Source organism: Leuciscus leuciscus (genome assembly GCF_965113295.1).
Source record: "Leuciscus leuciscus genome assembly, chromosome: 18".
Taxonomy (NCBI): domain Eukaryota; kingdom Metazoa; phylum Chordata; class Actinopteri; order Cypriniformes; family Leuciscidae; genus Leuciscus; species Leuciscus leuciscus.
Genome location: NC_138742.1, coordinates 15,347,977 through 15,358,586, shown reverse-complemented (window position 1 = coordinate 15,358,586; position 10,610 = coordinate 15,347,977). Strand labels below are relative to the sequence as shown.

Genomic DNA, 10,610 nt, shown 5'->3' with positions numbered 1-10,610 from the left:
AAAGTATTGATTTTAGATAATAGCCTACTTCTGATTAATATGGGTGTAAAATTATAAATTTTCTTCAAATAATGTAAATATTTGTGACCCCTCACCAATGACGGCTGTAGGCTATCAGGGAACGTTCTCAGAACTTTGGCTAACGTTCTAAGGTTCTTTCAAAGTTATGAGCAAATTTTCTTCCAGTAACGTTAATAGAACGTTCGATCAGTGTTATATGGTCTTTAATAGGCTAATGTTGGACCGTCGTCTAATGTTTTTTAAAGGGATACTCCACTTTTTTTGGAAATAGGCTCATTTTACAAGCTGTAAAATGAGCCTATTTCCAAAAAAAGTGTTCAGAGAACATTAAAAACTCCCATAATGTTTGCAAAATTTAAACTTCTTTTAAACTGTAAGTTTTGAAAAATGTTCTTAGAACATATAGCCTATTTTGCCGGGTTATTCAGATTACTATTCAGAAATGTATTTTGTTTGCAAACATTTTTGGTCTCACTGTCAGGTTAGAGATCCAAGATTCATATGAACTGAAATGTAATAACTGTCATGAAGGGATATAAAGAAGAAAAAAAAGTTTCCAGTTTCCAAATTTTTAACTATGACTCCAGCTGATTAACTGTGTTACAGTTGAGGCCAAATTCTTCAAACCTCAAAGGCAAATCATAGGCTTTTTAACATTAAATCAATAAGGAATTGTCTGGCGAATCCTAAGAAATGTTAGAATTATGTTCAGTTTGTCTGGTCAAGCATGTTGATTCATCAAGTAATTCTTCTTTATTACAGAGTGTGTGGTAACATCTGGAAATTGGAAAGGTCCTAAGCCATAGCCCTGAAGACCACATGTGCAGCGCACAAGAATTGGGATGAATGGAGTAAACACAAAGATTACCTATTCACAATACCAAAAGCATAATGAGGTTTACAGACCACAGCATATTTCTTTAATAAAAACCAATAACACCACACTGAGAGAGGTTTCCTGCTATGGCAGATGTACATTCATAATAGAACTGCCATATGACTACTGCTCTGTCATTTAGTATTCTGGTTTTTACTCTGCTGTAAGTGTTAAATGAAATCACTCCTGCATGCCCACAGCCGGTTTAGTGTATGAATCAGAGCCTGCCTTTCCAGTATTTCTGTTAACTTAAGTCAGTTCCCCCGCCACTCAGCAAGTGTAGAATGCAGTTCAATGCATGGATTTCACTTTAAGCGAAAACTTTTCCATGAGACATTATTGGACTAGTCACAACTGACTGAATTTTAAACATGAAAGAGGGTGTTTTTGTCCCACATCTGCTTTTCTTGCCCAGTTAATCTCTAAACATTTAAACAATATTTTTGTAGATCATCCTTCCAGAACAAATTTAGACATTTCTGACAACTTATTACATATTTCCAGTGGACTTTAGTGAATGTTTATTGTAATAACATTTATATGATAATAATATTTAGATTTGTTTTTCCTCCACTCTTAAACCTAATCAAAAAGCTTTGCATGCATGATAGAGTTGCACAATATTTTTCTTTCTGAATAACTGTGTTTTGCATAAAGAATGCCTCGTACCCAAAACGACCACTTACGGTGATATTGTACATTCCAAACATTTGTGATTTTTGGAAAAGGATGTCAAAATAAATATAAGAGTGGCTGGACAGAATTTTTAGACAGAACTAATATCCACTCCACTTTTGCTGTATCTGGCAGGCCACATGTGTTCCAGCTGAATTATCAAGAGCTGTGGTATTAGTAAAAGTGAATTTCCCGTCTAGGTCTATTTTTAAACCGTCGTTCCCAGTGGGTCATCTTGCATTTCAATAGGATTGTTTTGTCTGAGCACTCGACGTGAAAAATGTAATGTCTTTTTGAGAAGCTAAAAAATCTTTTTCAGTGCCTCCCACAGTTTAAACTGGTGCAAATTCTTTATTTTAAATGCTTTTAAAATTTAAACCACAATTAGTTCCGGTCCTCAAATTTGATGACCATGCAGTGTTCCAAAAATACTGTTCACTGGGTCTTTTGCATCTCTTTCCAGACAGATTGTCAGTTTGTTGGGGGATTTTCAATGACTTTTTCTGCAAGTTACATATTTACGCCAGTAGGTGGAAAAAAAAGTTAAGAGCTTTTTTGCCACGTAGCCTACACACTGCAGCTAAATTCCGTTGTCACTTCACTTTTTAGTGCTTAATCCTGTTCTGGAGCCTACACACACAGTACAGTAATTCAGTAATTCAGCAATTCAGTTTGTAATTCAGTTTGCCTCGACTCATTTGTGGTGCCAGATACTGCAGTGAACAAGAACACAAAGTTATATTTAAAAAAGACCAAAACATTGCGACCTCTCCAATTTAATAACTCCATAAACTTGATCGCATTATGAGCCAAGCCCAAACAACAAACCCCAAAAAATGCTTATGATAAGAAGACATTGCAATACTAATAAGTCGCTGTAATATTCCTTTTGTTAAAAATACCTTATACCAAACAAGTGAGACACAGTGGTTACAATGGTGTAAATTGTCGCATTTTCGGGAGAGAGTCGTGTTCCGAACACACACAGATCGATAATTTAGGGGATTCACTCCCTTGTTTAAATGCGGTTGTCACTCCTGATACTGAAACTTTTCAGTGCGTACATTGTCTATGAGTGAGTCATTGAATCGTTTACTCAACCTATTCATTCAGAACCAGGAGCGCAATGACTGTGTGTTGCATGGAGATTATTCTGTTTGATTGAATTCTGCTTTGAATTATTTCTGTTGGCGAGCAATTGTGTCTAAAATGTATGCAATATAAACCTTTTTATTTAACTGTTGTGCAATTTTACTCAAATACATTTGATGTAATTCAATAAACAAAAGCTGTTAGACTCTAAAAGTAAACTGAAAACTTGGATGTGGTTAAGAGAAAACCTAATGTGCTGTCTTCTCTTCCAAATGTCCATGCTTCACCTCTGCACGCCAGAGCAGACGAGCAGAGGGAGAAAATAATTCCTGGTTGTGGAAATGGGCAACGGAGATGTGGAATTTGAAACATTTCTGATCCAGTTCCAGCCACTGTTTACCCTGCAGTCCGGCTATGACATCAGAGCGAGGACTTTATAAAAGTGCATGTGCACAGAGCCAGGCAGTGAGCAAACAGTAACACAAGTAGAAAATCTTATTGTGGTGCAACACATCGAAGAGCATGATGGACAAGCTACAGAGAGACAGAAACATCATGATGGCATGGGCACTGCTGTTTTACCTGGGTTCACAGGTGAGAATCACACGTTCCCAGTAAACATGTTTGCATGCATGCATGTGTTTTGCCAGTGGAAACATGTTTCTGTCTGTTCAAGTCTATGTGGAACAGCTTGATATTTTATCCTGTTATATTTTTTGTGAATTGGCATTGTTAGAGTTTTTGTTGGAAGATTTGTAATAACTCATTCATTATTAAACAGGGGTTTTCCAATTTAAACTGAATGCAGTGTAGCATTAATTATTCATTAAAGAGTGAATGTTCTGTACAGATGAAAGATTTTCATAGTCTCAAGTTTGTTTTTTGGCTCTAGCACTAGATCATAATTGAAAGCATGTTTTTATGCATTTAGAGCCTGGAAATACTTACCGTAAGTGATTCACAATAGGGGAGATATTTTTTCCTTTTGCTTCTCCCTATGCATATTATCAATGCATGTTTTTGAAAAACAATTTGTGCTATTGTTAGACTCATTCAAATATAGTCAAATATATATTTAATGAGAAACTTGAAAGAAATACATTATATTAATGTAATGTTTGATTATTGAAACTGCATGCATTGACATAGTATTATTGCACAGATGTACAGAATATCTGGTGAACTATCAGAAATCTTTAAATTACCCAGACTCTGATTCAATTTAATTCAATTCACATGTATTTGTATAGCGCTTTTCACAATACACATCATTTCAAAGCAGCTTTACAGAAAATGCATGAGTCCATATTACAATTTTAGAGTGATCTGTTATCAGAGGTAATTTTCAGAAATGTACATCATAACAAATCACACAGTTAGCTAAAAATGTATTAATTTAAAAATGCAATAATTTAAGGCAGAAACAATGACTCTGATGCTTTGTTGCATGCGTTACATAACACTTGTCCCTGTATTCTGCCTTAGGTGTGCTGTCAGCAATGTGGTGGCCCTTGTCAGTGCCAAGGCTCTGTGCCAGTCTGCCCAGAAGGAGTTCCTCTTATTCTCGATGGGTGCCAGTGCTGCCAGATGTGTGCACGGCAGCAGGGCGAAGCCTGTGGTGAGGTGTTTCTATGTGACAGTCAGCGAGGGCTACAATGTGACTACAGTGCCAGCTTCCCTGGTGACCCAGGAGAGTGTGTCAGTAAGTGCACACTACTTCAACAACCAAATGCTCTGTCTCAAATCTCTCAACACTGTAAAACACTGTCCACCCATAGCTCTTGGTTGAAACTTCTTAAAGGGATACTTCACCGATTAGCATTAAGCTTTGCATCAGTAGAAACCCGGTAGTATTTTCGAGTGACCGTGCTTCCCTCCCTCATGTCCCCCTGAGAGAGATTTCTGTATTGTGTGTCTGGAAAAAACCCTCCGATGATGTAAAAATCGTCATTTTGCGATTTTTTGGCCAGAGGCTATAGACTACTAGCCTGGCTCCGCCCTCCTGCGTACTTCCGCTCAATTTTATTTCCCTTCAGTACTACGTCTGGGATTGTGGTGTATTCTTTGGTTTTCTCCGATAATTTTTTTACCGGTCCAATCAGCGAACAGAGGGAGTGGCTGAGAACGATGACGTTGAGGTCATGCGTTAGTTTGAGTTGTAGGGTTACGTCACAACCAAACATTAGCGATTGGTGAAAGATCCAGAGTGGCTCTGGGCAGATCCAATAGTTTTAAACTTCAACAGAAAACCCGCCTACAAGGAAGTTAACGCTTGTCAATGGAGAGAGGCCAGACTCTCTGTACAAATGAAATGTACGAGAGTCTGGTAGAACCAGGCTAATAGACTACAGCCAGTAGCAGGAGCTCGGTTCCGCATGTTTTCAACCCGCCCATAGGGGGATAGGGGATCTCACGATAAAACGGCATCCTTTCAGTTTCGAGTCAGCTAGTAGCCTAGTTGTATAATTTCTTCCGATACTGTCCTCTGTAACCGGTAGGCGTGGCTTGGGAGTGGCCTCGTAGGGCAGCGAAGCAAGTGCATTCTGGGAGTTGTTGTCTTTCATCCACATGAGCTCAGTCTAGAAGGCACTAACTTCTAAAATAATTTCACATTTCTACTACACAAATGACCCAATTTAAATACACATTCATCTTTCCAGCGGTGAAATATCCTTTTAAATATCATTTACAACATCAGTTTGAACTTTTGATCATCATTTGGGACGCCATTTGATTCATCATTTGTAATTTCGGGTATCTAGGAATACAGCCTTTATGAGAACACCAAAACATTTAGACCTTCATAATCCCAGTATCATTGTGAAAGAGGGCCGACCTATCCAGTTTTAGGCATTGCATCTAGTGTCATCAGTGTAATCTTTTGGACCTTTGTTTTTAGGTCAGAAGGAGCTGGGCTGTGAGCATAATGGTGTCTCTTACCAGGAAGGCCAGGTATTTCAGCCCTCTTGTGCTCTTCAGTGTCGTTGTTCGGGCGGAGGGGTGACCTGTGTGCCCCGGTGCAGTGAGGATGTTCTCCTGCCCACCCCAGACTGCCCTCATCCTCGAAGGGTTCAGCAACCAGGAAAATGCTGTAAAGAGTGGGTGTGTGAAAATATGGACAACACAGTGCTTCAGGACGCTCACATAGGTACTTTATTCACTTTTTTGTGTGTCCAGCAAACAAATCAAAGGCTGTTGTTGTTCATGTAATTATATTTTATGAGCTGGAATGAAAACTGTTTCCTGTTTTGGGGGATTTTGCATAAATCTTTTTACATGTTTCTTATTCAAAACCCTATCTAAGAACACTCTCAATTACATTCCAGACTGAGGTTTTCATTGTGGGATTTTGACCATTTAATTGAAAAAGTCTTGCCAAGATGGAACCCAAAAGCACAAATACTGGCTTCTTCCTGAAGCCAACTTTCCATGATTCATAACAGGACTCATGTCTCTGTAACGCAACAATTAAACTCCAGAAAGCCAGACAGAGTGTAGAACACTGGTCAGGAGGGTGTTCAAAAGCAATGTCACCCAAGTTACATCGACTGGAATGGTACATTTTGTTCTGAGTATTTGGAGAGAAGACGTTTACAGATCCATGTGTATAAAACACTGCCAATAAATGGTTGATTATCATCTCTTAGGGATGGAGGTATTCCTTCTTTGAGATTCTCAGATTATAACAATGATTGTCAGATGGAAAGGGTTGATTACCATACTGCTCTCTAAGGTTTAATGAGATAAGAATGAATATTTTAATTCAACATTATATCAAAATGAATACTTTCTAAATGCACATTCCATGTCTTATTGTGAACTATTCATTTGTGCGTGTTATTTAAAAAAAGTTTGTCTTCATAATGCTTCAGTAAAATTCCTCTGAAATGACTTTTTTCCACTGACGTCACTTAGGCTCCATGGGTTATTGGATAATGTTCACAAATTGCTAAATAGGCCTAGCTATTTTGGCTTTTTTGTAGCAAACTTGTATTTAATCTGGTTTGGTGCATGATCAAAAACGTAGCATGTGATTGCAGTATGAGCTAATCAGCTAGTAGACTCATTATATTCTTATTACTTTAATACAGTGTCTATGTTTATGTAACAATAACAACATTTGAAATGAATTGAGCTGGATGATAACATTATTGTCTTCTGCAAAGCTGCTATATAGCTGAATCGAATTCATTTAATAATTAATTAAATTTGCAACATCAACACTGTTATTGAACTGAATTTGATCAACATTGAACTAACTTGAGCTGAATAACAACACAATTGCCTTCTGTCGAGCTGCATAAACTGTAGCTGAATTGAATTTGTTTCATAATTGACGAACTTTACAGTTATTGAACTGAACTGAATCAACACTAAACTGATTTGAGATTAAAGGGTTAATTCACCCAAAAATGCAGTATTGTACCAAACCCTTAAGACCTTCGTTCATCTTCGGAACACAAATTAAGATATTTTTTATTAAATCCGAGAGCTTTCTGTGCAACATGTTCCCATTCAACATCATAACCACTTTCAAGGTCCAGAAAGATAGTGAAGACATAGTTGAAATACAGTAGTTCAACCTTAATGTTATGAGGCAACGGGAATCCTTTTTGTGCGCAAAAAAACTAAAATAACAACTTTATTCAACAATTTCTTCTCTTCCGTGTCAGTCTTTGATGCTGTTCACGTTGTAAACACAGTGCAGCATTTCCGGGTTCTGCGTCAGAACGCCGGCTCAGTATTTGCCGGCTCCTGTGTGAAGAGCGTGGGAGACTCACACGAAGAGAACAAATTGTTGAATAGTTGTTATTTTTATTTATTTTTTTGCGCACACAAAGTATTCTCATCGCTTTATAACATTAAGGTTGAACCACTGTAGTCACATGGACTATTTTAACGATATCTTTGCTACCTTTCTGGGCCTTGAAAGCCTTGGTAATAACGTTGCGGTCTATGGGTGGGTGGGTCAGAAAGCTCTCGGATTTCATCAAAAATATCTTCATTTGTGTTCCCGAAGATGAACGAAGGTCTTACAGGTTTGGAACGATATAAGAGTGAGTAATTAATGACAGAAATTTCCTTTTTGGGTGAGATAACCCTTTAATAATGACAGTACTATCTTTTTTAGAGCTGCTTAACAGCAGAATTTGAATTTGTCTCGTATTTTATGACGTTTCCATTATTTGATTCTGTTATTTACTGTGAAGCTGTAATTTAAAAGGCGTTATGTATTTTCATGATTAAGAATATCTACACCCCATGTGATTTTTCTAATTTTTCTAACCAGGCCTCATTATATTTATGGGTAAAAGAGTACCCATAAAACATAGTATTCTGCAATGGCATAGGGCCTTGCACATCAACGTTGTACGTTACACGCACTTCTTAAGATTGCAATAGATTCCTGATGGATACAATTATGTAACCTTTTTCATTACTAGCCAGGTTTCTTTAATTATATAAAAGAATATGGCATGTTTGTAAAAGTGATTCGGTCCTAAAGTATGTAGGCATTAGTTCATTGTGTCTGAAATAATCAACATGTGGCAATTACTGTACAAGGTTGCCCATTTCATATTAAAAGAAGTGTAAGAGCTGAAGTTTAATTGAATTGTTTTTCGAATGGCAGCTTCCAGAAGTGACCAGACATTGCCTGCAGACCCTGGATACCAAACCAGACCCGGCTCAAACTGCATAGACCAGAGCTCAGAGTGGAGTGCTTGTTCGCACACCTGCGGGTCTGGAATATCCACACGAGTGTCCAATCAAAACCCAGCCTGTCGCCTGGAGATGCAGATGCGCTTGTGTATGATCCAACCCTGTCAGCCTGTTCTCCACAGAACCCCACAGGTGAGTCTCCGTTAGGATCTGCCATTGGATTCAGACCATTCAAAACAATCTCTAATCAACCCCCACATCTGTGCTTCAGTGGTCGAGGAGGAAATGTCAACCCAGTTACAAGTCAGCAACCCCAGTTCGGCTTTTCCACCAGGGCTGCTATAGTACACAGTTCTATAGGCCCCGTTATTGTGGCTCATGTACAGACAGCCGTTGTTGCACTCCTTACCATACTGGCACGGCACTGGTCACTTTCCGCTGCCCTGGGGGAAGACTGCTCAATCATGCTGTCATGATCATCAACTCCTGCATCTGCCATTACAACTGCCCCTATTCATCTGGAGGGGCATATAGAGGGACACCCTTCCTGGGTTAGACACTCACTCTACTCTCTTGTAGGCTGACTTTGGATGCTCTGGGTTTACATGTCTTATTGAGTGTTAGTAAACTTTTTTTTTTTTTTTCAGGACAATGTCTTTAGACTGGATAGGTTTCCACAGCTAGCAATAATATGTTCTAAGAACGTTTTGCTAATGTTCCCGATAAGTTTCTGAAAAAAAAAGTTTTCTTTTTAAGAACATTATTAAAGACCAGATAACACTGACCAAACATTCTATTAACATTACTGGAAGAATTTTTGATCTTAACTCTGAGAGAACTTACCAGAACGTTAGCCAAAGTTCTGAGAATGTCCTCTGTCAGCTGGCTCTGTACTTTAAGCTTCTGTAAAAGTTTAAAATCTGCCAGAAATTTCATTTTTATGTTTTTTTTTTTTTATCTATTGGGTTTACACAATGGCATCTGTTTTTACTTTGAGTGGGAGGATACATTAGTTAAAGTAGTACACTTGAAAATTTTGAACGATTATATAAGAGTAAATCCGTCAATATCTTTGTCAGTTTTGTACTATATTATTGGACAACAACTGTGGCTTTCAATGAATTCCAAAGCTATTAGCTCGCAAAAGATGAAAATGATATAAAACATAAGGCATTTTCTCCCCTTCACCAAAAAGAATCAAAGCAAAGAAACTCATTATAGTGTGTGGTGGATTTTTCCCCTGACTTAAGTTTACCTGGGTCGCCTCCTAACCCTAAACGTCTTCTGATCGACGTTCAATGATATTTATCCTCTAGCGCGTTTCCTAATCGACGTCGGCTGAGTCGGTCAACGTCTTGACCCCTACGAACACTAACACTTGGGAAATAAGATCTCTAGTGTTCCACTAACCTGCTGCACAGCATTAACCAGACAGACAATGAGACAGACAATGCCTGGCTTAGAATATGTTTTAATCACGGCCGGAGGACCTCAGACCAATTTCAGAGAGAATCCCACCAGCAACAGTTTTTATAGAATAAGAGCATGGCAAAAGGTGACATGATTCATTATGTAACTACATAAAAGTCTGGTACCTTGATTACTCCAAATCATGAGTTCATAAATTTAGACATCTGTCTAGTTTCATTTCCCCTTTTGTTATATTCGGACATGATTCAGACACACGTTGAATGACTGTGTGTTTGGGGACGTTTCAGGTTGCATATAATTGTTAATCCTGCCAGAAAAATATGATTAATTAAAAAAATCCATCACAAGTGTTAGACAGATTTCAAATGTACTAGACATAACATTACACATGAATGCATAAGTTCTTCAGGTATTGGGTAAATGCTATGCAAAATTTACATTAAAGTGTGGCATGTTCATCTGTATTTACTGTAGGCTTTTATTTGAAGACTGACACTAACTGTAGTGTTTACAAATTTCATGCAAAAAGATGTACTGTATATAAATATGTAAATACTTTTTATGTCTATATGTTTCTGTCATTAATACTAGAATTTTTATTATTTGTGTTCATTTATTTCAAGTTTTATTGCACTGTCATTTGCCACCTCACAACATTGCAGTCAAAATGTAATACATGGTTTGTCAGATTTCTCATAAATTCTCAATAAAAGGTTTTGTACTTGTCACCTTTTCTTTGGATCTAGTAGCTTCATATTGAATGCCCTGTATGAGTCTCTTGCTTTACAATGATTCTGAAGTGCAACGCTGCCCTCTTTTGTTTTTCTGATGAATGGCAAGCAAGAATTTTATG

The 10,610-nt window shown here is 37.8% G+C and overlaps 1 protein-coding gene across 1 annotated transcript; it reads left to right on the top strand.

Annotated features, from left to right (window-relative positions):
* The first annotated feature begins 3,095 nt into the window (after positions 1-3,095).
* On the top strand, positions 3,096-10,485 carry ccn5 (cellular communication network factor 5). The gene is made up of 5 exons (XM_082146318.1): positions 3,096-3,259; positions 4,151-4,367; positions 5,565-5,813; positions 8,298-8,518; positions 8,598-10,485. Exons 1-5 carry the CDS (start codon positions 3,188-3,190, stop codon positions 8,880-8,882), a joined length of 1,044 nt encoding a protein of 347 aa, XP_082002444.1. The 5' UTR covers positions 3,096-3,187; the 3' UTR covers positions 8,883-10,485.
* The last annotated feature ends 125 nt before the right edge of the window (positions 10,486-10,610 follow it).